Source organism: Panthera pardus, unplaced genomic scaffold (genome assembly GCF_024362965.1).
Source record: "Panthera pardus isolate Hobbes unplaced genomic scaffold, ASM2436296v1 HiC_scaffold_7, whole genome shotgun sequence".
Taxonomy (NCBI): Eukaryota; Metazoa; Chordata; class Mammalia; order Carnivora; family Felidae; genus Panthera; species Panthera pardus.
In genome coordinates, this window is record NW_026527002.1 from 71,162,552 (window position 1) to 71,190,361 (window position 27,810).

At 43.6% G+C, this 27,810-nt stretch overlaps 1 protein-coding gene across 1 annotated transcript; it reads left to right on the forward strand.

The window, feature by feature from the left end:
- On the forward strand, window positions 1-24,686 carry GSDMC (gasdermin C). The gene is made up of 13 exons (XM_053896167.1): window positions 1-251; window positions 9,074-9,294; window positions 10,632-10,815; window positions 13,241-13,409; window positions 18,422-18,533; window positions 19,666-19,818; window positions 20,188-20,238; window positions 20,490-20,570; window positions 20,806-20,832; window positions 21,682-21,821; window positions 22,154-22,283; window positions 22,763-22,836; window positions 23,516-24,686. The coding sequence occupies exons 2-13, from the start codon at window positions 9,078-9,080 to the stop codon at window positions 23,840-23,842; spliced, it is 1,665 nt and encodes a 554-aa protein (XP_053752142.1). The 5' UTR covers window positions 1-251; window positions 9,074-9,077; the 3' UTR covers window positions 23,843-24,686.
- Window positions 24,687-27,810: the final 3,124 nt, after the last annotated feature.

Below are 27,810 nucleotides of genomic sequence, written 5' to 3' on the forward strand. Positions count from 1 at the left end.
AGATGGGATTGAAAGCTAAGATTTTGTGGTCCAGAGCTAAGCTCCAGACCTGGTCTCCTGAAAAAGAGGGCCTGTCATATGCTGATTTTTCTGGGATACTGCACTGGAAATTGAGGCAGCACCTATTGGTGGGGAAACACACACACACACACACACACACACACACTGCTTGACATCAGAAGACCCGAAGATTGGAAGGAACCCAACTCAACTACAATCTTTCTCTGCAGGACCAGACAATACACAATCTGGTAAGTTCTAATTGAGGATCAGGGGATGAATAAGAAGAGAAGATTAGTATGGTCACAGACAGAAATGTTCAGGATGAAAACTGAATAGAATAAATACAAGGCTTTGTTTTGTTTTTAGCATAATTTGACCCCAAAAGAAGGTAGCACTTCTTCCCAAAGTTCTCCTTAATAAAGGGGAATTTCTGACAACAACATGCCAGCGTGGAAGGCTAGGGATGTATCTCTGATGCACCTGTATCCAGGTCCATTTTCCAAAAATCTTCTGTTCCCATTACTTTCTGTCGTCCACTGATCTCTTCCGTGGCCCACATTAGACGGAACTGAAAGTCACATCAAGGATTTTATAGAAACTGTTGAAAATTCTGTTTCTAGTCAACCAATAAATATTTAATAAGTATTCAATAAATATTCAAAGACCAAATTCTGTACAACTGCGAAACCCCATTCTTATTTGCCTCTTTGTGGCCTGCAAAATGCACTTTACATTTTCCCCTTTTCCACCTATTAAATATTCATTCACGGCTTCATCTATAGTATGCTGGTTTCAATTTCCACCTATACACAGATAACTCATTTACATCTCTGGGGCAGGTCTAAGCTCTAAGCTCCAAACTATAGAACTGTCTGGGGGTGGCTGGTTCTTCCAAGGTTTGTTTCTTTTTTTTTTTTAACATTTATTTATTTTTGAGAGACAAAGCATGAGCAGAGGAGGGGCAGAGAGAGAGGGAGACACAGAATCTGAAGCAGGCTCCAGGCTCTGAGCTGTCAGCACAGAGCCCGACGCGGGGCTCAAACTCACGAACTGTGAGATCATGACCTGAGCCGAAGTCGGACGCTTAACCGACTGAGACACCCACGTGCCCCTTTATGAATCGTTTTTATCCTTTTTTTCAGCTTTACTGAAAAAATTTGTAATTGACAAATAAATATTGTATATGTTTAAGGCACACAACTTGATATTTTGGTATACATTGTGAAATGTATTGCATTGTGAAATTGCATTGTGAAATGCAATCTATGCATATGAGTCACCTGACATAATTCCCTTTCTGTGTGTGTGGTGAGCACACTTAAGATCTATCCTGTTAGCATATTTCAAGTATATAATACAATATTGTTAACTACAGTCACCATGCTGTACGTTAGATCTCCAGGATTTTTTCTAACAAAAACTTTGAACCTTTAGACTGACATCACCCCCCTTCCTCCTTCCTCTAGCCCCTGTCCACCACCATCATACTCTCTGCTTCTATAAGTACGCCTGTTTTAGATTTCATATATAAGTGAGATTCTGCAGTATTCGTTTTTCTGTGTGTTTTCTTACTTCGCATAACGTCATTCAGATCATCCATGTTGTTGCAAATAGCAGAATTTGGGGGGTTTTAAAGCTAAAAAATACTCCATTTGTGTGTGTGTATGTAAATCTCACAACGTCTTCATTCATTCAACCACTGATGGACATTTAGGTTGTTTCTAGATCTTGGCTATTGTGTATAATGCTGCAATAAATGTGGGAACACAGATAGCTCTTTGAACTACTGTTTCATTTCCTTTGGATATATGCCCATAAGTGGGATTGCTGGATTTTAAGGTAGTTCTATTTTTAAGTTTTTGAGGAACTTTCATACTGACTTTCATAATGTCTTCCCTAGTTTACCTTCCCACCAACAGTATGCAAGAATTCCAATTTCTCCATATATATACAACCCACACTTGTTAATTTTTGTCTTTTTGATAACAGCCGTTCTACCAGGTGTGAGACGACATCTTATTGTGCTTTTGATTTTTCTATCCCTGCTGATTAGTGATCTTAAGCACTTTTTCATATACTTGTTGGACATTTGTATGCCTTCTTTGAAGAAATGTCTACTCAGGTCCTTTGCCCATTTTAAATTTTTTAGTGTCCATTCATTTTTGAGAGAGACAGAGAGACAGGGAGAGACAGTGTGAGTGGGGGAGCGGCACAGAGAGAGAGAGACACAGAATCTGAAGCAGGCTCCAGGCTCTGAACTGTCAGCACAGAGGCCGACGTGGGGCTCGAACCCACAAACCGTGAGATCGTGATGTGAGCCAAAGTCTGACACTTACCTGACTGAGCCAGCCAGCCGCTCCCCTTTGCCCATTTTTTTAATTGACTTCTTTGGTTTTTGCTATTGAGTTGTGTGAATTCTTTACATATTTTCGATATTGACCCTTTATCAGACAGATGATTTGCAAGTATTTTCTCCCACTGTGCAGGTTTCCTTTTCACTCTTTTGGTTTGTTTCCTTTGCTATGCAAAAGCCTTTCATAGCTCAGTGCAATCCCACTTCTTTTGCTTTTGTTGTCTGTGGTTTTGGTGTCCTATCTGTGAAACCAGTGCCAAGACCAATCTCCTGGAGCTTTTCCCCTATCTTTTCTTCTAGTAACTTTGGAGTTTCAGGTCTTATATTTAGGTCTTTAATCCAGTTTGAGTTGACTTTTGTGAATAGTGTAAGGTTAAGGGTCCAATTCCATTCTTTTGCACGGGCATATCCAGCTTTACCAGCACCATTTGTTGAAGAGACTATTGTTGAAGAGGCTATCCTTTCCCGATTGGGTATTCTTGGCACTCTTGTTGACTTTCAGTTGACCGTAAGTTTATTATAAAGTGTGACTCTATCTGTTCCTTTGGCCTTTATGCCTGTTTTTATTGCAGTACCATATTGCCTTGATTACTACAACCTTGTATTTGAAATCAGAAAGTGTGATACCTCCAGCTTTGTTCTTTCTCAACATTGCTTTGGCAATTTGGGGGAGGTGTGGTTCCATGCAAATTTTAGAATTTTTTTTTTCTGTAAAGAATAGCATTGAGACTTTGATAGGCATTGCACTGAATTTGTGGATCACTTTGGGTTGTATAGAAATTTTAACAATTTGAAGTCTTCTGATCCATGAACATGGGATGTCTTTCCACTTGTTTGTCTTAATTCCTTCAATCAGTATTTTGTAGTTTTCTGTACCTAAGTCTTTCACCACCTTAGTTAAGTTTATTCCCAAGTATTTCATTCTTTTTGGTGCAATGTAAGTGGGATTGTTTTCCTAATTTCCATTTCAGATAGTACGTTGTTAGATATACAACTGTTATTTGTATGTTGATTTTGTATCCTACAACTTTACTGAATTCGATTATTAGTTCTAACAGGTTTTTTTAAATGGGGTCTCCAGAGTTTTCTGTTTATAAGATCTTATCATCTGCAAACAGGGACCATTTGAAATTTTTTTCTGATTTGTGTCCTTTAAATTTCTTTCTCTTGCCTAATTGCTCTGGTTAGGACTTCCAGGACTATTACGAATAAAGCAACATCCTTGTCTTGTTCCTGATCTTAGAAAAATAACTTTCAATCTTGAACACTGAATATGATGTTAGCTATGGACCTGTCAAATATTACCTTTATTATGTTGAGGTACATTCCTTTTATAGCTTATTGAGAGTTTTTATCATGAACGGGTATTGAATTTTGTCAAATATTTCTTTTGCATCTATTGAGAGGACTATGTGATTTTCATCTTTTATTCTGTTAATGTGGTTTCTCACATTAATTGGTTTTTGTATTATTTTGTTGAGTCATCCTTGCACCCCAAAGATAAATCCCACTTGGGCATGGTGTATATGCTGTTTTATTCAGTTAGCTAGTATTTTGTTGAACATTTTTACATCTATATTCATCAGGGATACTGACCTGTAGTTTTCTTTTCGTGTAGTTTCTTTTTCTGGCTTTGGTATCAGGATAATGCAGGCCTTATAAAATTAGTCTGACACTGTTCCCTCCTCTTCACATTTTTGGAAAAGTTGAGAAGGATTGGCATTAATTCTTCTTTAAATATTTCGTAGAATTTACCACTGAAGAGAACTGGTCCTGGGCCTTTCTTTGTTGGAAAGTTTTTGATTACTATTTCAATCTTCATACTAGCTGTAGGCTTATCCACAAATTTTTATTTGTAACATTCCCATACAATTTATTCTTTAACCTGTGAGTTATTAGGATAAGTGTATTTCTTTCTTTAGTTCCAATAAATTGGAGGTTAAATTACATTTTTATTATCTATTTAAATTTAATGGCATTGTGATAAAAATGTAATCTGAATAATATTGATTCTTCATATTTGTGTATACTTGCTTAATGACATGTGTGAGAGAGTGTGAAAAGAATCAGTTGTCTCTCTGTACAGAGTATACAGAGTTTTATATATGCCCATTCAATCAAGTTTGATAACTGCATTGTTCATATCTTCTACGAATATCTCTTATGACATTATATGTGATCCATCATTCACTGACCTCTTTGTCCAACAACATTTGTTTATATGTTTTGAGGATTTATTAGGTCCACTCATGTTTTGAGTTATTACGTGTTCTTGTTATTATAAAGTGATCCCATTCTACCCTAATAATGTTTACTGAGTCGAATCTATTTTGTCTGATATGGATATGTCCATACAGGTTTTATTTTGGTACTTGCCTGACTTGTATTCTTCTATTCTTTTAGCTTTTATTTACTAATTTTAGTGTTCTAGATTTGTCTCTTTTCTAAAGAGTGCATTTCTGGATTTTGGTTTTTTAAATCGAATCCAACAACTTCTAATTCTTAAGTGAAGAAAAGTTAATCAACTTACACTTACTCCATCTATTGTATATTTTATTTGTACCATTTTATTTCAACTTTCTATTTTCCCTGCCTTTTCTTCCTCTTCTTTATCATTTATTGGAATAGTCATGTTCTCTTTATTTCTTTCCCCCCCCTCTCCTGGTCTAGAAGTTACATATTCAATTTCTACTCCTTTACTGGTTATCCTTCCATTTTAAAATGCATACCTGATTTGGGGCACCCGGGTGGCTCAGTCGGTTAAGTGTCTGACTCTTGATTTTGGCTCAGGTCACGATCTCACAATTCATGAGTTCGAGCCCCACGTCAGGCTCTGCATTAATAGTGCAGAGCATGCTTGGGATTCTCTCTCTCCTTTTCCCTCTCTGTCCCTCCCCGCCTTGCTCTCTCATAATAATTTTTTTAATTCATACTTGATTTAACAAAATGTAAAATTGATTTCTTTGATTGACTTCCTTGTCAAAAAAATACAAGGATATTTAATATTTTAATTCTGACTTCCTTTTAAAAATATTATTCTATTTTCTTCTGGCATCAGTTGTTGCAATTGAAAACCCTATTCTCTATATAATAGGCATTCCTTTAAAGATGATTCCCCTCCTGTTGGTGGAAATTTTTAAGCTCTTCTTGTTGTCCTTACTATTTCACAATCTTATTCACATTTGATTACCTGGGGGGGAGGGGGGGCGCCTGGGTGGCTCAGTCGGTTAAGTTTCTCACTTCAGCCCAGGTCATGATCTCATAGTTTGTGAGTTCAAGCCCCGCATCAGGCTCTGTGCTGACAGCTTGGAGCCTGGAGCCTGGAGCCTGCTTTGGATTCTGTGTTTCCCTCTCTCTCTCTCTCTGCCCCTCCCCAGCTCATGCTCACACTCTGTCTTTGTCAAAAATAAACAAACTTAAAAAACAAATTTAAAACAAAATATTTGATTACCTGTGGGTTTGACTCATCTTGTCTATTGTACCTTGACTCTTGCCTTAATCCCATTTTTCTATTTTCTCATATATATATGCACATCTGCCATATATACGCGTGTGTGTGTATACACACACACACAAACACACACACATAAACAGATGTGTGTATATACATATATGCATATATGTGTGTATTTTACTTTATCATCATGTCCTCCATGCATCTTAGTATCTCTATACTATTTTCTATCTGTTTATAGTTCTCTGGTGAATTAGGATTAAGTTCCTAAAATCCACCTTGCAGTTCACTAATTCTCACTTACGCTAGGTCTAGAACTGCTTACCTAATTCACTGAGCTCATATCTCCAACTATATTTCACCTTAAAGTTTCCTTTTTAATCTTTTTTCCCAATCTGCCCGGTCACTTTATGCTACTTTGTTCTTTTCTCATGTTTTTTTTATTTATGCTTTTAATATGTCACACACTTCTCTTATAGTCTCTACATGATTCCTCAATTTTTTGGCTTCTATAGATCTACTCCTGATGTACGTTGTGTCTGATGAGCCTCACTGAGGGTGACCTGCTTCCACATGTGCTTTGTATTTTTGGATGGTGAGGTGACCTCACACAGGGCATGATCTGCATCTCCTGGGTGGCCGTGTTGAAACTATTTTACCCCAAAGAGATTTTACTATTGATCTGCCAGAGTTACATCCAGCCAGACATTCATTTTTATATTAATCTTACCTCCACTTACAATTCTGCATTTGTCAAACTTTGTTTCACTCTTAGAAACGTGACCAAAGATGCCAAATAACCTCTAAAGAACAGCATAGTCTGGCTGCTCCATACTTCCTGAGCCTCGTCTCCCACCCTTCCCACCACTCATTCCACTCCAGCCATACCGGTTTCTGTCCATCCCTGGAATGGACCAAACAGTCTCCCATCACAAGGCCTTTGTACATGCTCTTTATTCTACTGAGGGAATTGGGTTTCCTCCCCTCTTATTTTGGCTCACTTCTACTCACCTAATATCTCAGTTGATAATCACTCCCTTAAGAAAGACTTCCCCGATCCCCCAACTGTCCTGACCAAAGAACAAAGAAAACCTATCATAGGTTCTGAGAGCATCAGACGCCTCTCTTTTATGGGACTAATCATGATTTATACATGTGCATGTATTTACTAGTGAAATCATTTGGTAAATAACTGTCTTTTTCACTAGGCTGCAAGCCCTACTTTTGTTCACCATGGTATTGCCAATTCCCGGCACAGGGCCTAGCCTGTCAAAGGCGCTTGTTAACATTCTGCTGAATGAATGAGTAAATAAATGAATGAACAGGTCAATTTATAGAGGATCACTTTCCCTAGTAATCATCTCTCTCCTCTTGAGCACTGGTCTTTGTTTCTTGTACAATTGCTGGTGGAGATCCTGTGTTTGCCGACACTGAAAATATTTAGGAAGCATGAGAGCACCATCCAGGGTGATGACTACCCATTCAAGCTCCTCACATTTAGCAGAAGGATTGACTTTCTTATTTTACTAGTGATTCATAGTCCACCCAGCACAACGAGGCCGGCTTCCGGGTTTATTATTTTGCCATCTCAGCCCACTCTCATGAAGGTGATTCTCTTGTCCAATTTCAGTCACAATAAGATTGTATAGAATTTTCAGAGGCATGAGTTTTGCAGCACTGAGCTTAGGCAATTCACAGACACATAAAGCCCTTCTCTACAATTTCTCTACACAAATTGTACAGTTTGGCTGGCTTCATCTTAACCACAGAGGCGTAAGAACGTGTATCTGTTTGCCCTTTGGAGGGGAAATTCTTCTCTTTGCCACTTCCATCACCTGAACCAGGTGCTTGTTTATTTCCCCCTGATTCTGCTAAGGTCTCATGGCCTAGATATCTTATCTCTATCCTCCAAAGATCACCTGCTAGATACATATTTGCCTAAGAAGGACTTCAGGCCCATTCCAGCTAAAGCACATATTCGTGTACATGCACTAATCACTGTGCGTACATGACAAAGGCCTAAATCTCTGGGAAGTACTCGAATCATTGTCAACTCTCTCTGAATGACATATTAGAACCCATTGAATCCCTTCTGTAAGAGCAGAAGGAGCCCATAAAAAGAACCCAGCTTGTCCTCACAGTTCTCTGAGAGCACAATGAGTGACACATGTACATGTAATTGATTCTCTGGATCCCCGAACCGGCCCCCCTTTATTTCCCAGGACCCATGCTTCCTCCACGTTGCCTTGCTTCCCCAACTTCTTCCCCTCGTTCTCTTGGTCGTCTCCCTGTCTGACAAACAGAAGTCATTTGCTGATGTATACATGGCACTGTCCTGACTCATTCTGAGCCTCAGAGCCTTGAGCAGCCACAGGGGCCACACCACTCTTTTGGTAGATGTTGGCTCTACCTTCAGCACAGATGGGGATCGGATGCCATCTCACTGCTCCTGTGCCAGCACCCTGGCCCCATCCACCGTCAGTTGTCACTCAGGTCACTGCGGTCCCTCCTCGCTAGCCCCCCGACTAGCGACTAGCGCTCTCACTGCCTCACTGCGTCTGTGGGCAACAGCAACACAGGCGCCTTTTCAAAAGAGGAGTCCCATCTGTCACTCCGACAGCTTTCAACCCCACCTCAAGGACAAACGAAGTCGTAATAAAGACCAGCAAGGGCCTGCCCCAACTCCCCCTCCCTTTCTGATAAGTCTCTCACGTCCTGCACCTGTTCTCCTGCCACGTATCTTCCTGTCGGACTTCGCTCTTGCTCATTCCTCTGCCTGAAACCCTTTTTCCCAAATAGCCACGTCGTTCCCTCCTCCCCACCTTGCTCCAGCTCAGGTCTTTGTTCACAGGTCACTTCCCCGTGAGGCCCTCACTCTCTGATGGCCAACACGGCCACCACCTCTACCACCACCATGGATTTGTGCCATATACCTAACCTTCTCTCAGGCCCTTCTGCTGACGATAGCATTGAGCACTTTCTGGGCCTGGAGGGTGCCTTTGGCTTGGGGGTGGGGAGATACACAGGCTTTTCTATTCTAGCCATAAAGAGCAATCAATTTCACAGCAGTGCTTCCCTCCAAAGCCCAGGCTGTGTTTAGAATACCAAAATTGAGAAAGTATGATTTAGTCACTACTCGAAGACCTAAGTTAATCTCACATATATGTCCTCTTCCTTAGGAAAAACATCAAGCTCTGTGACAGCTTACCCACTTTCTTCCCCATCTCCACTGAAATGTGTGCTCCCCTTCTATCTGTCCCTAGCAACATGTCCTCCATGTTTGAGAATATTAGTAAGAATTTGGTCAAAGAGCTCGGAGACAAAGACCTGAGACCTGTGAAACACCTGCTGAACGCCAACAAATTCCGTCAGTTTGCAATTTTACGGAAGAAAAAGAAGACTCTCTCACAGTTCTGGGAACTACCTGATATTCCAGTAGAATACACCCTCATGGACATCCTGGAGCCAAGTTCTTCAGTCCCAGGTATTGCCAACAAGGGCTGGGAGGCAGGGAGTGAAAAACATAGGTGCCCAGACAGGTAGTGCACCATGCAAGAATCCCTGAGACACACACACAGGTAAACGTTAGGAGCAGTTTTGCCGAAAGACACTGGGCAAGAACCTATGACTATTTGAGAATCTACTAATATCTGGACCCGAGCATTTATCAGTTCATTTAATACTTATAGCAGCTTCTTAAGTCAGAAACATTACCCCCAGTTACAGAACAGTGAATTGAAACTTATAAAATAATTTGTTCTAGGTTATGTACCTGGGAACTAGTAAAACGAGAATCCAAACCCAGATCCGTCTGGCTCCACATGCTTAACATTTTCTGCTCCAGCGTGCTGCCTCCTGGGGCCAGATCCTGCACCTGCTGCAGAGGAAAGATGATGTCATGGGTCTCCTTGACCAGGGCACACACGATGTCACCACGTCTCAGGGTTTGAGATGACATCCCTGTTATCCGACCCTTGGGTTGATTCAAACATTTGTCCTCAGCAGTAATTTATGCTTAAAACATTATTTTGTTGGGAATGCAAGCTGGTGCAGCCACTCTGGAAAACACTGTGCAGGTTCCTCAAAAAATAGAGCTACCCTACGACCCAGCAATTGCACTACTAGGTATTTAACCAAGGGATACAGGTGTGCTGTTTTGAAGGGACACATGCACCCCCATGTTTATAGCAGCACTATCAACAATAGCCAAAGGATGGAAAGAGCCCAGATGTCCATCGATGGGTGAATGGATAAAGAAGTTGTGGTGTATATATACAATGGAGTATTACTCGGCAATCAGAAAGAATGAAATCTTGCCATTCGCAACTACGTGGATGGAACTGGAGGGAATTATGCTAAGTGACATTAGTCAGAGAAAGACAAAAATCATACGACTTCCCTCATATGAGGCCTTTAAGAGACAAAACAGATGAACATAAGGGAAGGGAAAAATAATATAAAAACAGGGAGGGGGACAAAAGAGAAGAGACTCATAAATATGGAGAACAAACTGAGGGTTACGGGAGGGGTTGTGGGAGGGGGGATGGGCTAAATGGATAAGGGGCACTAAGGAATGTACTCCTGAAATCATTGTTGCACTATATGCTAACTAATTTGGATGTAAATTTAAAAAAATAAAAAATAAAACAAGTTAATAAAAACAAAACAAAAAAACCACATTATTTTGTTAGCTTCTGAAAGATTTCAATAGGTAAGAGGGCTGAAGCAACACAGGACTTGGTCACTCTATCTCCATTCCATTTTCCAACTGTTCCAGAGTAAATTTTTGATTAAACCTGAAGTCACCTTTTCTGTCCTCAGAAACTGTTATCAAGGGACCATTTATCTTCAGTGACACCATGTTCCGGAAGTACAAGGCTTCTGCAGGTGTGACTGCCATGCTAGAAACGAATGTGTCAGGGGAAGCTACGAAGTGCCATGAAACCTTCCTCCAGTTTCACGCTGTTACCTTCCCACCCCAAAACTGGAAAGACCTTCTAAAGAGGTGAGGCCATGGGAGAGGAAGGACTGGTCAACAGAGCCCCTTGGACTCTCTTTGTGGGCAGAGACACCTAGCAGGCCTTGCTGCTGAGGCTCTGAATGAAGAAAATGACACCGCAGGCAAGCTATGCTGTTCTTCTTGGTTATTCACTTATTCATTCATTCAGCGAATAATTATTAGTCACTTAATACATATTTATTAAAACAGCAATTACCCATTACTGCGCTATCATGTGCTACCCATCTCTACCCTAAAGCCGCTCATATTTAGTGTGAACAGGCAAAGGGCAGGCAGTGAGGAAGAGCAGGCGATAAAAAATAAAGTATTGATTAACAAAGTATTTATTTATGGGAGACAAAGAATCTGAAACTCTCTGTTGACATAAGGTATGAAGTAGTGTCCTGGGATTTCATTTACCTCCAAGCGTATAGGCAAATGCGGGTATCAAATGATCTCTAAGAGCTCAACGAAGAAATTAAGTCTTTACTGCCTTCTAAAAACAGTCAACTTCAGGGTGCCTGGGCAGCTCCGTTGGTTAAGCGTCTGTCTCCTGGTTTCAGCTCAGATCATCATCTCACAGTTTGTGGGATCGAGCCCCTTGTGGAGCTCTGTGCTGACACCACTGAGCCTGCTTGGGAATCTGTCTCGCTCACCCTCTCTCTCTGCCCCTCCCCAGCTTGCTGGTGCTCTCTCTAAATAAATAAATAAATAAATAAATAAATAAATAAATAAATAAATTTAAAATAAATAAATAAGTAAAAACAGAAATGCCAACTTAAATAATGTGTTTACAAACCCAACAAATTGTTAAGAAAGCAGCAAGTTAAAAATCACAGACTGCTTAAAGACTAAAAGTTACTTTCACAGGGCATTGGACAATTTCCGTATTCCTGAGTTCTTACAAGGCCCTTATTAACAATAACATTTGCAAAGACTGTTTATGGTGCAAGAGTATCTGAGATTCTTTAGCTGCTCAGAAAGAAAAAGAAATTCTCAGTATTTCAGCAAAGAGGCAGTTTCTAGGATACATTTTAATTAGCTACCTCCAAGTGAAATAAGTAAGCCTGAGGTCAGACCTTTAATGGAAAAAAAAAAAAAAAAAGGCAGTTGGCTATTTCTAATAGAGGGGATGTGGGCATGTCATGTATTCAGCTCCGAAGGCACTTACAGATCACGACGGGAGCTCTGGAGATAAGAAACAGGACGAGGTCAAAGAGACGCTGAAGGTGGTCGGCTTAGGTTTCTCTCTGGTGCTAACAGTTGAGCTCAAACCTAAAGAATGAAAGAAGCAAGCAAGAGGAAAAGGGTCCGAATTAGAGCTGAAAGGCCCTGGGACAGGACAGAGCTGGGTGTTTCCAAGAGGAGGGGGAGGCCAGGGAAGCGTAAGCTTCATCAACAAGGATGAAGGTGATGTAAAGTGAAGGTTGGGAGGTAAGCAGAGTCAGATGACACACTCCTTGGACAAATGGTAAGAAGCCTGCATTTCTCTCCAAGGGCACTGGATGGTCAGTAACCTCCTGCCCTGAAAGGCAAATTTAAGGGTCTCTCAGTATTCCACACGGCTGTCACCAGGGCACCAAGCAGGGTGGGGCCTGGAGCAGAACCACAGTTGAGTCTCAGCACTGCAGACCTTCCACATCTCCCCCAACTTACATCTTCAAGTCAAGCTCTACCAACCCCCCTACTAAGGACGGTCGACCCATAAAGCCCATCTGCGCTAGTCATGAAAAATCACCCAGCACGTGCCCTCCTTCATCACACTTTAGCCACCTGCTCTACATGGGCACGTGTGCTGTGTGTACCCAGCTTTGACAACAGGGCCTCCTAAGCACTGGTCTCCACCACCTGGACTCATCTACTTTGAGCCTCTCCTGCTGAGAGGCCCTGGTACTGGAAATGTACAAACTACGCTAACACAACCAATATAATTTTGGAAAATGTAAATGGCTCTTCATAATATGGTATGCATACTGTCATACCATACCCGTCAGAGAATGGGGACCCCTCCACCGTGCACATCAGAGATGTTCTGTTGCCCTAAGCAACCTAACCTATAAGCCAGTATCTTCCTACCCATGGAGAACTCACCTATCAAATTCCAAATGCTCTGTACCCCATCCAGGGTCTTAGAAGAGTAATCCACAACGAGCCAAGAAGGCCCTCCTTTCCCAGGGGCGCCTGGGTGGCTCTGTCAGTTAAGCATCTGACACTAGATTCCAGCTCAGATCATGACCTCACGGTCATGGGATCAAGCCCCACATCAGGCTCTGCACTGACAACGTGGAGCCTGCTTGGGATTCTCTCTCTTGCCCTCTCTCTCTGCCCCTCCCCCACTTGCATGCATGCACTCTCTCAATATAAATTAATAAGCATTTTTGAAAAAGGCATCCCTTTCCCACTGTGACCTTTCTCTTCCCACCTACCTCAGGAAAGTGTTGGATCAGGAGCTGCTGTTTCTGAGGAAGTGCCGGGACAGAGATGACAATCTCTATGTGGTGACAGAGGCCGTGGAGCTGATCAACAGCACGGTGTTGCATGACAGCAGCAGTGTGAACGTTTTGGGAAAATGCTTTATCCCTTGGATGACTTCTGTCAAGGTACACGGTTGTCTGAAGTGGGATGGGGACACCAAGAGCACAGCCAGCCCACCCCACTTCCCAGGGGCTATGCATCTTATTAGGGCCTGTCTCTGGGGGTTGGAATGAATGGGGTCATTATTTCCCACTTCTCATGTGCCAAGGAATCCTGACTCCGGACCCGAGAGTATATTCTAACATGCTCGTTTTAGTATTTTAATATATGAGGTTATTCAGTATCAATAAAATAGAAATAGATTTAATTATTTGCAATTATATTTTGCTTTGGTTAGACGATCGGTTTTGGATACTCTAAAAGTATGATTGTTGGGGCGCCTGGGTGGCTCAGTTGGCTGAGCGTCTGGTTTCAGCTCTGGTCATGATCTCACAGTTCGTGAGTTCAAGCCCTGTGTTGGTCTCTGCACTGCCAGTGTGGAACCTGCTGGGGATTCTCTCTTTCCCTCCCTCTCTCTCTGTTCCTCCCCACTTACACTCTCTCTCCAAATAAATAAATAAACTTAAAAGATATATATGTATGGTTGCTATACTACATACATGTGCAGCTTTATGGCTAGAAGAAACAAGGGGCCACATACAATACAAAACCTCAGCAGTTCAAACATCCTAAATACTGTGATACCCTGAGTAGAAAGTGTTCCGTATTAAGATTAAATATCTCCAAGCACATATGATGTACATAACTTACAATCATCACAATTAAAAAAAAAAAAAAAAGTTTAAAACAAAGCAGTTCATCAAATATTTACTCAACATGAACTGTGACTCAGGGACATATAAAGTGTGTGTGTGCGTGTGTTATAATGGACATTTACACAAAATATATTTTATATGTAATTTGTCCTCACTGAAGAGATTCAGGAACCAAAAAAACAAGACAAAAACGGAGATGTGAGCTAACTTTCGCAAGATCTGTGTATTAACCCTAGAGGAGAGCAAGGCGCCACCCAGTGGACAAAGAAGTTTGAAACCAAACTTAACTCCAGTTTGGAGGGTATTGCCACGGCCGGCTGTTTTCACATCAGTTTCGGTGTGCTGACGGGGTTTTGGGAGAACAGGAGAACACCCTGAGGCATTTTGCAGAGGGTGAATGCTCAGCTGTGTGTCTGGCCTATGCCCCAGGTGTTCACAGCAGGTGCCGGTTCTAAGCTTGGCTCCTGGGCTGTGATGTTGTTAAACGGTTTGTAGATTCCCAGCTGTGTCAGCGTTTTCCCACACCATTGGTTTGCACTGCACTCTCTTAGTTGACATTGGACTCACCAGGACATTCTTCTCATCAAAGAGTAGGGCTGAATTCTGGAGAAGCCATTTACTCACTAGGCTGCCTGAGGTCATTATTCATGTTTCTGACATAGGGTCCCTCATCCATAAAATTAAAATATAACACCTACACCTACAGGGGTGCCTGGGTGGCTCAGTCAGTTGAGCATCTGACTCTTGATTTCGGTTCAGGTCATGATCTCAGGGTTTGTGGAATCAAGCCCTGTGCTGGGCTCTACACTGACAACACAGAGCCTGCTTGGGATTTTCTCTCTCCCTCTCTGTCTTCCCTCACTTGCTCTCTCTCTCTCAAAATAAATAAACTTTAAAAAAAAAATCTACCTAAAATATGGGGCACCTGGGTGGCTCAGTCGGTTGAGTGTCCGACTTCGGCTCAGTCATGATCTCACAGTTCGTGGGTTCGAGCCCCACATCAGGCTCTGTGCTGACAGCTCAGAGCTTGGAGCCTGTTTCGGATTCTGTGTCTCCCTCTCTCTGACCCTCCCCCATTCATGCTCTGTCTCTCTCTGTCTCAAAAATAAATAAATGTTAAAAATTAATAAATTTTTAAAAACTACTTAAAATAGAACTCCTACATAAAAGTCCATGATAATACATATGAACACTCAGTCAGGTCTCCAGAATACAGTAATTACTACTCAGTGTGATGGTTAATTTTATGTTGCCAACATGACTGGTCCATGAGGTACACAGTTTTTGGTTCAAGGTTATTCTAGGTGTGCCTGTATGTTTCTGGATGAGATTTGAAAGGGTAGACTGGTAAAGCAGATTATCTTCCCCAGTGCAGGCAGGCCTCTTCCAATCCACTGAAGTTCTGAATGAAACAAAAGGTGGAGAAAGACTAGAGTTCACTCTCAGCCTAAGTATCTTTCAGCTGGGACGCTGCTCTGCCATCAGACTCTGCCTTGCACTCCTGCTTCTAAGGCCTTTAAATTCAGACTGGAACTATACCATTAGTTCTCCTGGGTCTGTACATCTTGGGATTTTTCTTTTTATGAATTTTTTTTTAAGTTTTTATTATTTGAGATTTGAGAGAGAGCACACGTGTGAGTGGGGGAGGGGCAGAGAGAGAGGGAGAGAGAGGATCTCACCCAGGCTCCCCACAGTCAGTGCAGAGCCGGACATGGGTGGGGCTCAAACACAAACTGTCAGAACATGACCCAAGCCGAAACCACGAGTTGACACTTAACTGACTGAGCCACCCAGGAACCCCTTAAAAAATGTTTTATGTTTATTTATTTTTGAGACAGACAGAGAGACAGAGAGAGAGACAGAGCGTGAGTGGGGGAGAGACAGAGGGAGGAGACACAGAATCCCAAGCAGGCTCCGCACTGTCAGCACAGAGCCTGACACGGGGCTCGAACTCACGAACCATGAGATCATGACCTGACCCAAAGTCAGACACTTAGCTGACTGAGCCACCCAGGTGCCCCTGGGACTTTTCAACCTTTATAATTGCATGAACAGATCCCTTACAATAAATCCCTTTAGAAATATAGATATATAGACAGAAAGCTTATTGGTTCTGTTTTTCTACAGACTAATATACTCAGTAAAGTTTGTTCAGCTTTTCACTTGATTGTAAGACACAGTGACAACTTCTAAGCTCTTTACAGTATGCCAGTACAGAAACCAGAAGTCTAATTTTTTTTAAAATAGGAAAGCCAAAAAATAAAATCAAAGATATTTCCCCAAAAAAAGTAAGCAAAAAAAGAGGAGAATATTAATATTAAAGTTTAGAGTGTTAGTCCAAACATACAACATCTGAAAAACAGGAGTTCCAGAAATAACAGAGACACAATAAAAGAAGGAAGATCATCCAAAAAATAATACAACAAAGGTGAGGAGACCAGAGGAATGTGTTTCCAGGTGAAAGGACCAAACAGGAGGCATAATTTAATGGGTCAACATATACCACAGAACTTAAGTGCGAATTATCAGGATACCTGCCTCAAAAAGAAAAGCATGGGGGCGCCTGGGTGGCTCAGTCGGTTAAGCGTCTGCATTCAGCTCAGGTCATGATCTCATGGTTTGCAAGTTCAAGCACCACATCCAGCTCTCTGCTGTCTGTGCAGAGCTCACTTCAGATCTTCTGTCCCCCTCCCCTCTCTGCCCCTCCCCCACATGCACCCGCTAAGATAAAAAAATTAAAACTTTAAAACAAAAAAAGAAAATCATGCATATTTCTAAAAAAGGAAAACAAAAGTCATTTTCCAAGGAATTTCAGCTTAGATTTCTATGTCCAGTCAAAATAATGCTCAAGTGTGAGAGTAAAAGAGAGAGGTCTTCGGATATGTACGGTCTCAAAAAATGTATCCCCACAAGAGACAGAGAGGGCACACAACTGTCCTAGTAATTAACTGCTACAGGAAAGATCTGGAGTGAGGAGAAGGAGTCTCCCCAACAGTAAACAATGGATATTACCTTAGGTATTGGGATGTGAACATTTTACGAGGATGGGGGATGGAGGAGTGAAGGGTTGGGGAGGGGGAAGAGTAGGAAAATGAAATCCTCATCACCAAAAGGAGAAAGTGACTGGATATACTTAAATCTGGAAAAAAAATTAAATCATTGCAATATAAACACAAAACCAAGAAACAGGAAGGCAAATACTGAAACAAGAAGGAAAAAGAGCAGCACCTATAAATCAGGATCAAGGGAGGTGAGATGGGGGCGGGGGGTGCTGAGGTCTCTGATCACATGCACGTGGCACCATATGGCTTTCTGGATCTATTGAGTTTTTTTTCTCATTTTATTTTTTATTTTTTGAATTTACAACCAAATTAGTTAGCATATAGTGCAACAATGATTTCGGGATAGATTCCCTAATGCCCCTTCCCCACTTAGCCCACCCCCCCTCCCACAACCCCTCCAGTAACCTTCTGTTTGTTCTCCATATTTAAGAGTCTCTTATGGGGGCACCTGGGTGGCTCAGTCGGTTAAGCGGCCGACTTCGGCTCAGGTCATGATCTCACGGTCCATGAGTTCTAGCCCCGCGTCAGGCTCTGTGCTGACAGCTCAGAGCCTGGAGCCTGTTTCAGATTCTGTGTCTCCATCTCTCTGGAGCCTGTTTCAGATTCTGTGTCTCCATCTCTCTGACCCTCCCCCGTTCATGCTCTGTCTCTGTCTGTCTCAAAAATAAATAAACGCTAAAAAAAAAATTAAAAAAAAAAAGTCTCTTATGTTTTGTCCCCCTCCCTGTTTTTATATTTGTTTTGCTTCCCTTCCCTTACGTTCAACTGTTTTGTCTCTTAAAGTCCTCATATGAGTGAAGTCATATGATTTTTGTCTTTCTCTGACTAATTGCACTTAGCATAATACCCTCCAGTTCAATCCACGGAGTTGCAAATGGCAAGATTTCATTCTTTTTGATTGCCGAGTAATACTCCAAAGTATATATATATATATACCACATTTTCTTTATCCATTCATCCATCGATGGACATTTGGGCTCTTTCCCTACTTTGGCTATTGTTGATAGTGCTGCTATAAACACGGGGGTGCATGTGTCCCTTCGAAACAGCACACCTGTATCCCTTGGTTAAATACCTAGTAGTGCAATTGCTGGGTCGTAGGGTAGCTCTATTTTCAGCTCTATTTTTTGAGGAAGCTGCATAGTGTTTTCCAGAGCGGCTGCACCAGTTTGCATTCCCACCACCAGTGCAAAAGGTAGATCTATTTGAGTTTTAAGATCACATGTACATGAGACCACATTGCCTGGTTTCTCTCTCCAGGGTCAAGGCCAGGGAGAGGGTCTCAAAGTGAGAGAGAAGATGTTGACTCTGCCAGAGGGCACCGTGATCGCCTATAAGAAGAAGCAGCTGATTTTCGAGAACAATGGCTGGGGTAAGCAGAGGCTGAAAGGGGAAGATGGGGAGGGGGCGTCCGCTTCTCCGGAGAAGAGAAAGAGAGGGGAAGGGCCAGCAGCTGGCATCCACTTGCTGCTCTGTGCAGCAGGCCGAAAAACACCTCCCCACTGTGGGGACATACACATCCCACCACCAAAGCCACCTCCCAGCACAGCTGACTGACAGAAACGCTGCTCCGGGAAGATACAGAGATAGTCTCCTGTGTGGACGGGGACGAAGGGGGGTCCGGCGTGGAGGAGTCCTTGGCACCAGGCCAAGAGCAGCCCCAACCCCATCATCTCCATTCATTCCAGTGTCCGCTCAAGCCGCTCTCAGCAGCTGGCCTGGGGGAGCCACAGGGCGCTCCCCAGGGTACCCATAACCTCGGGAGAAAGCCCAGGAGATAGCCGCAGGATCCCAAACAAACCGGCAGACACAGTGCCCCAGGAACATAAGGCAGGGTTGTATCTACATCTCTCCCTCCCTCGCTCTTGGGCCTCAGTGCCCCAGCACACGCACACACTTCGGGTTCTGACTCCACATGGGCAAACCATTTGCATCAAACAGCAACTATACCCCTGGATGGAATGGTGAGCGCTGGGGACACAACCAGCCTCCCCCAATTTAAGTCCCAGGAAGAGGTGAACCTGATACAGCTAGGGTCCAGCTCCTCAGGGATCAGGGGATGCCGTTCCCTTCTCCCCCCCACCCCCAGACATGCACACGCGCGTACACACACACACACACACACACACACACACTTCTGTCTATAATATCCTCCCTCGAACACCTTGTCTCAGCATTTCTTAGGTGCAGCATGAAATCACCCAGGAAGGGGGCAGGACTGGGAGCAGACATGTGAGGGAGGAGACCTCACGAGAGTAAGACTAAGGGCACCAGACAGACAATCCTACCCAAAGAAGGACGGACAAAGCCAACTGCCTTTACCTTACAGAGGAAGTTCTCCAGTGTCAGCACAGTGATCAACCCAGGCGCTCGTTCAAAAGGCAGGCTCCAGGCTCTCTTCAGAGAGTCTGATTCAGAAGGTAGAATTAGACCAGGGGCTCTGAGTTTGAGCCAGCATCACAGGTGAATCTGGTGGAGGCGTCCCCTGGCCACACTGAGAAAAGCTGCCAGGCTGGGTGTGGAGGAGGAAGCCTGGGGGCTGCGGGCAGGGGCTGGGAAACGGTCCAGCAGGATTAACCTCAGCTCTCCTGGCCTGGCTTCTTCCCACCCAGACATCCTCATCTCAGACGACGACACGCAGAAAACCTTTCCAGAAGGTGAGTTTCAGAGCTGGACAGGTTCTCTGCCTAGACGCAGGCCCTGCTGAGCACTGACCCCCTTCGGATGCTAGTAAGGGCTCAACCCCCACAGACCCACAGGGAAACCTTTCCAGCCAAGCTTCTCCATCACCTCCTCCTCTCCCCTGCCTTTGACCTTGGCACCGGCCCCTGGCCGCAGTTCCCCTTTGAACTGTGAGGTGAGGTTGTGGGTGTGCTGCCTAAGGTCTCCATATGCCTAGGCTCTGAATCAACTGAAGGAGTGAAAAGAGGTAAGAAATCTGGGGGAGGAGGAGGAGAAAGCTGGAAAGAGGAGGGAGAGGTTGGGAGGAGGAAGGGGAGGATGGAGACTGAGGCTTTGTGAATGAGCACTTCTCTTTCTCTTTCCAGAGAGAATGCTGCAAAAGGTGAAGACATCAAGTGAGTGGGTGATTTTAGAGACAGGAAGGTGGGACTCGATCCCTCCATGAGGCCACTTTGTACAAACGTCCCACACAGTTGCCTCTGCTGTCCATGCCTGAGGCAGGAGGATCTGGCCTCTGGGCAAAGGGCAGGAATAGATGGAAAGGAGCTGGGGGGGGGGGGGGGGTGGGGAGGCAGGGAGCAGAAGGCCAGAGAAACCAAATGTCTTCAGAAGCTAACTCTTGGTGGGGGTATAATTTCTCTTTTAGTTGCTGTGAACAATGGTCTCCTGTACCCATTGAGTGTATCTGATGTAAGGAAGCCTCTGGATCTTGTGCTGCACTCACCTGGTAAGCAGGGCAGATTTCCCCGGCCTTTGCCACCACTGCCCTAGGGACTGGCTCTAGTTTTTGTGGAATAGGAAGGATCCAGGAAGGCCAGGAGGTGGAGGGATCCATCCGAATTGGGGCAGAAAGAGGTCTAGCAAGAGGGAGGAGGTGATGAGAGGCCAGAACCCTCCCAAGTGTCTCAAAAAGCAAGTTTGAGCATGAGAAAAGAGATGATTCCTTGTGATTCTCTTTCCAGGAAGAATACAGAGAGTCCTTTGGCAAGGTGAGTGTTTATTAAGAGAGAATCCAGGGCCTCCAGGGTAGGGACTTGCAGAGCTGAGAGCCCTGACTGGAGTTTCCATGCAACTCAGAAAACTGAGGTCTGCTTCCAAACGTACACTTTGGTCAGCTCCACTGATTCATTCCTTCGTTAGTTTGGGCATACCTGCAACAAACTTTTATTAAGAACTTACTGGGCAACAGGCATTATTCTAAGTACTAGGGATACAGCAGTGAACCAAACAGAAATGCCTGTGTCATTGCATGTCCGTTCTAGTGACCTCTCACTCAGCAGATCATCTTGAGTGCACCCAAAGTCTCCTCAGACAAGCAGAGAGCCCCCAAATCCATTCCTTGGTTAATTCCATATGGATATAGATGATATAGGTAGAATTACACTATAAGAAGGATGGCTCAAGGCTTCTACCTGGTACTACTCCAAGCATTTTATATAAACTCATTTAATCCCTCATAACATCCCCATTTAACAAATGTAGAAACTGAGCCAAGAGCTCAGATACTCATCTCTAAGAGCCCAACCACAGAATCCACGTTATTTTAGACATGTCCCAGAAATAAGCGCCTGGTCATTTTCTTCTACTTCCCATGACCCCTTTCCAGAATCTCCATCTCTGCTCCCTGCATTCTGCTCCCCTCATTTCATAGCACTAGGATTGTCTGTTTTCTAGTCTATTATTTCTAGCCTGTTCCCAGAGCTCAAACATGGCATCCATAGAGCTGCTTTGGGTTGATAAAAGGGTTCATATTTGATGGGGAGGGGCTTATCATCCCAGGAATGTTGTAATCAAAGAATTATACCCATTTTTGGTTTGATGCTGATGCCTGAGGGCAGATTTCAAGCAACTACATGAGGAGATTTTCCAGGAAATGGAGGCCTTGGCCCAGCTCTCAAAGGACACTCAGGATTCTATATTCCATACTATCCTGAACATGCTTGGGAACCGAGAGGCTCTGCAGGACCTCACGGACACGGTGAGGAGTTCCTACAACTACCTAGGGCTGATCAAAGTGGTAAAAGGGGCAGGTTTAGGAAATATGGCTATCAAGATACACAGGGGAGGAGGGATGGGGCAATGCCAGGGGAAAGAGTAGGCTGTCAGCAATCTGGGACACTGGCCCCAGGCACAATGACAAGGCCAGGGGCCAAATATTGGGGCTGCTAGGAATCCCCTGGGACAGGTAAAGAGCCCTGACCCTCCCACCTTGGTTGATCACTTACAGACTTAAAAGACACAGGCAAAATTATATACCAGTAGTAGTTGTAGTAGTAATATCTTATTACTAATAATATGGGTCTCCTATAGCTGGATGGGAGCCCCTTAGATCTTCTGGATGACTTTGGGGACACAATCCTAAATGAGATGCAACCGGACACAAGAGACCTATGGATCCAGGCAAGATTCCACATCATCTACCTCCTTGAAGCCATAATGGGTAAGAATGATCTGGGGGGAAATGTAGGAAAGTCACAAGTTTGGCCTTCAGACCTCGTGAAAGCTATGGGTTAGACGCCATCTCTCCAAAACCCTTCGAATATCATGATCTTCATCCTCACATATCCCCTCTCTGAAATGTCCAGAGGGTTTAGTGAGATAAATTTGCCACATGAACAGAGAAACAGTCTGAGGTCTAGAAAGTGACCAGCCCAAGTTCATCCAACAGATCATTATGGGTGGACGATTCCAGGCTCCAGCCTCAGGATCCCATCCTCTGGACCACATTATGTAGCATTCTGGAGGCATTCCAAGAGTAGAAGGAGGACTTTCCAGTAAAGTGAACTTGACCTTCAAAGTCCAATGGGTGATTCCTCTGCCTCAAGAGTTCCCCTCTCATAGGGTCTCCCAGCTCACAGTGGGGAGAGGAAAATCTAACCCTTCATCACTTTCTTTCCCCAAATGTCCCCCTGTTTCCAGTGTTGAGTGACACCCAACATGATCTGCTGGCCCAGTCCATGGAAAAGAGGATCCTGCTCCAGCAGCAGAAGCTGGTGAGATATTCTCAGGGGCTAGTGTCCAGGGAAGAGGGTGAAAGAACCAGAGTTAAGAATGAATCTGAGGAAGAAGAGATGATGCAGGTTTCTGCCAGGGAGACAGGATCCTGCTCTGGCAACTGGGAAATCCCTGGCTGCATCTCCCTCTGGGCAACAGGCCCAGTGGGTATGAATCTATCAGGAGGGTCTCTGTTTCCATGGCAACCCCTGCTGAGAGCCCCCACGGTTCTAAAATAGCCATATAAGAACGCAGGTTTGGGAACCCAGAGTCCCTGAGTCATATCCCCGCTTTATATACACAGTTACCATTTGGGAATCGCTCTTCTCTCTCCACATACATATATTTAAGGATATATGTGTGTATAGACATATGCATATATATACACACACACTGCATACATGTATGGATATACACACACATCTAATTCCAAATGCCACTATTCTGCAAGGGAAATGTTAATAAAATCATTTAGCAGCTGAGGAAACAATGCTCAGTGATTTCCAATAATGTATCCACAATTACACTGACCATAGGACATAACCAGGACATGACTCTGGGCCCTCTTGACTCCAAAGCTTTTGTCCCTTTCAGTCACCCTGCATGACCCTCTTGGGACAAATTTTCTCTTCCCGACCTCAAATGCTGACGTGTAACATCTGATACTGGTTATTCTAGGTAAGGAGCATCCTGGAGCCCAACTTCAAATACTGCTGGGACATCCCCTTCACCCTCAAACCCGAGCTCCTTGCCCCACTCCAGGGTGAGGATTTGGCCATCACCTATGGCCTCCTGGAGGAGTGTGGGCTGAAAATGGAACTGAATAGCCCCAGGTCAACCTGGGATCTGGAAACCAAGCAGCCCCTGTCTGCCCTGTATGGGACTCTGTCGTTGCTGCAGCAGCTGGCAGGCAGTCCAGAGAGGCCTGGCCCCACTCCAGTCTATGCTGAGAGTGTCCCTGATGAGCTCAGGGGGGGTCTAGGGCCACCACGTCTGCCGTTCTAGGCAGGATGGAGCCAGGGATCGGTGGAAACTTGAGAGAATGTTCTCAGGTGATAGAAATATCTGTATCTTGATAAAGGTTTATGCAATTGTCAAAACTCATCGAATAGTATCTAAAGATGCGAGCCTGGGTGGTTCGTTGGATGAGCATCCGACCTTAGCTCAGGTCATGATTTCACAGTTTGTGACTTTAAGCCCTGCTATGGGCTCTGTGCTGTCAGAGCCTGCTTGGGATCTTTGGACCCCTCTCTCTCTGCCCCTCTCCTGCTCATGCTCTCTCAAAAATAAATAAACATTAAAAAAAAATGTGAGCATTTCACTATATATAAATGCTACTCCAAAACAATGTAAAAATATATTTACTCTAGTTAACAATATGCATTCTGAATTGTTTGGGGTGAGGCTGATATCTGTAACTCACTTTGAAATGCATCAAAAAATAAAATAATGAACAGAGAGACAGATCATCACCAAGATTAGATGGTAAAATGTTAAAAATGAGAGGGTTTTTTTCCATTCTTAAAACATTTTCTTATGTCCAGAATTGCTTCAAAAAATTAACTCCCCAAAAATTATACCTCTGAATTGATCATTATGTGTGACTTTTCCAAACTATGCTTTTTGAGCTATTTTTAAAGGAACACTGAGGGACGCCTGGGTGGCTCAGTCGGTTAAGCGTCCAACTTCGGCTCAGGTCATGATCTCATGGTCCGTGAGTTCGAGCCCCGCATCAGGCTCTGTGCTGACAGCTCAGAGCTTGGAGCCTGTTTCAGATTCTGTGTCTCCCTCTCTCTGACCCTCCCCCGTTCATGCTCTGTCTCTCTCTGTCTCAAAAATAAATAAACGTTAAAAAAAAATTTTTTTTTTAAATAAAGGAACATTGAGAGAACAAAAAAAATAAAGGTCTTAGAAATTAAAACTATTATGACATAAATAAAAACTCCATAGAAAAGATCAGAAGGTAAAGTTGAGGAACTTTCCCAAAAAGTAGGGTAAAAAGTCATAAGATGAAAAATAAGAGAAAAAATAAGAAACATAGAAGAGCAGTTTAGGAAGCCTAAGAGCCAGATAAAACAAGCTCCCGCCCCCCCCCCAAAAAAAAAAAGACAGAGCGAGAGAACATACATACACATACACACACACACACACACACACACACACAAATGGAAAGGAGATCATCAACAAAATAAATCAACAAAATCTCCCATAACCAGGATAGGAATTTCTGGATTTAAAGAGCCAATCATGAGGTGCCTGGGTGGTTCAGTTGGTTAATTAAGCGTGCGACTTCGGCTCAGGTCATGGTCTTGCGGTTTGTGAGTTCGAGCCCTGCGTCGGGGTCTGTGCTGACAGCTCAGAGCTGGAGCCTACTTTGGATTCTGTCTCCCTCTCTCTCTGCCCCTCCCCCACTTGTGCTCTGTCTCTCAAAAATGAATAAATGTAAAAAAAAAAATTTTTAAAGAGCCCATCACGTACCTGACACAAATGGATGAAAATGGGCCCATACCGAAACACCTTTTTGTGAAGTTTCAGAACATGCAGAACAAAGTAAAAACCCAGGAAAAAGAACAAAGTTCATTTACAAAATGAGTGACTTTACCCAGGTTTTCCAATTTTTTTTTAATGCTTATTTATTTTGAGAGGGAGAACACAAGGAGGGGAGGGGCAGAGAGAGATGACGGGGACACAGGATCTGAAACGGGTTCTACGCTGACAGCAGAGAGCCCAATGTGAGGCTCGAACTCGAAAACTGAGAGATCATGACCTGAGCTGAAGTCAGAGCCTTAACTGACTTCAAATATAAGAATGCCTTTAAACTACAGCCAAACAGCAAGTTAGACGCAATGAAGCAAAGACTTCCGACATGTCGATGTAAAATTATTTCCAACTAGAAGTCTACATCAAGTTTGAAGGTAGAATAAGGCATTTTCAGACAAAGATTTTTAAAATTACTATGTTCTATTTTCAAGAAAATATAAGAGGACGTGATACAGTAAAATGAAAGAGACCCAGGAGGAAGATGTTGGCTACAGGGAAAAGAAGATTTAGTTGTAGAATAGAGACAGGGGGATTCCCAGGATGGCAGTATTGGGGCCAGAGGACAGTAGTCTCCATCTGAGCAGATAAGGAAGCCTCTGGGAGAGGAAGTCTTCCAGGAAGAGGAAATCATAGAATATCTCAAATCTGGGATATTAGTATAAGATTTAAGGAACTGGCAGTTTGAATTTAATTAGATATAAACACATAGAAAATAGAAGGAAAAATAAAAAATGACAATGAGAAATAAAACAGAAACCCTACAGGAAAGGAAAAATAATTATGGTTTATTGATATCTGTGTAGAGTTTGCATAGTCATGATTGTGATGTCGCCCTATTGGGAAGATAGGGAGAGGACTTGTGTGTGGTATAGAGCGAAGGGGACCCTAAATCCTCATCTTCCCTGGTGCAAGTCCATGGATGGTGCCTACAACTGAGCAAGCTTATTATTAACAGATGTCAGACACAAATGGCCACACGTTATATTATCCCAATCACAAGAAATATTGAGAATAGGCAAATCCACAGAGACGAGAAGTACATCAGTGGTTATGGTGGGGAGGTTCTTTGGGGGGTAATGAAAATTGTTTAGGGTGCCTGGGTGGCTCGGTCATTAAACATCTGACTTTGGCTCTGGCCATGATCTCATGATTCGTGAGTTTGAGTCCCACATCACGTGATTTTGAGACCTGCTTCGGGTGAGCCCCTCTTCTCTCTCTCTTTCCTTCTGTCTCTCTCTGCCCCTCATGGGATTCTCTCTCTTCCCGACCCTCTCTCTACCCCTCACTCACTTGAACTCCCTCTCTCTCTTTCAAAAAGAAAAGAAAAGGAAAGAAGAAAGAAAAGAAAATGGTCTGAAACAGAGCATGGTGATGGCAGCACAATTCTGTAAATATACTAAAAGCCACTGACCTGCACACTTTTGATGGGTGAACTATATGGTGTATTAATTATATCTCAAGAATGCCCTTTATACAAGAGATAAGAGGAAATTACCAAAACAAGCAATGAAACACACCAGCAATGGAGGAAAGTGGAGCTGGAAATGAGGTGGGATCTGAGGTTTAAAATAAAACTCAAATCTTTCAAAAAATTTTGCCTAATAGTTTTCTGAGGGGCACCTGACTGGTTCAGTCCCATGGTGAACATGGGACTCTTGATGTCAGGATGGTGAGTTCCAACCCTACGTTGGGGGTAGAGATTACATTAAAAAACAAAATCTTAGAAGGAAGGAAGGAAGGAAGGAAGGAAGGAAGGAAGGAAGGAAGGAAAGAAAGAAAGAAAGAAAGAAAGAAAGAAAGAAAGAAAGAAAGAAAGAAAGAAAGAGAGAGAGAGAAAGAGGAAACTCACGTAGAACAATTTGATTCTTGTTTATTTTTTTTAAATATTTGTGAGAGAGAGAGCGAGCAAGCGAGTGCAGACACAAGTGGGGGAGGGGCAGAGAGAGAGAGAGAGAGAGAGAGAGAGAGAGAGAGAGAGAGAGACATAGAATCCAAAGCAGGCTCTAGGCTCTGAGGAGGTCACAGCCTCAAGCCCACAAACGCTGAGATCATGACCTGAGCTGAAATCAGACACTTAACCAACCGAGTCACTCAGACACCTTACAACAATTTGATTAAGTTACATGAATATATGGCTTCGATTAAAGAAAGCAAGCATAAGTATTAATGTAAGTCCATATGCCCTTACTGAAAGCTGGAAGATCGCCCCCATGGGGCAGGGGCTGGGCTGGAGGGGATAGGAGATCACAACCCCTGGGCAGGGTAGGGCTGAAAACCCTGTGGCGCTGGGTATGGTTTCTAGAGAATTCCTGCATGGGACTCAGCCTGGAGGCCTGGACAGCCTGCCACTGTCCTTGGTACAGCCAGCCGGGGGCTCAGGTAAGCATGGGGAGCCAGGGACCCCGGGTCCTGGAGGGGTGGCTGGACAGGGG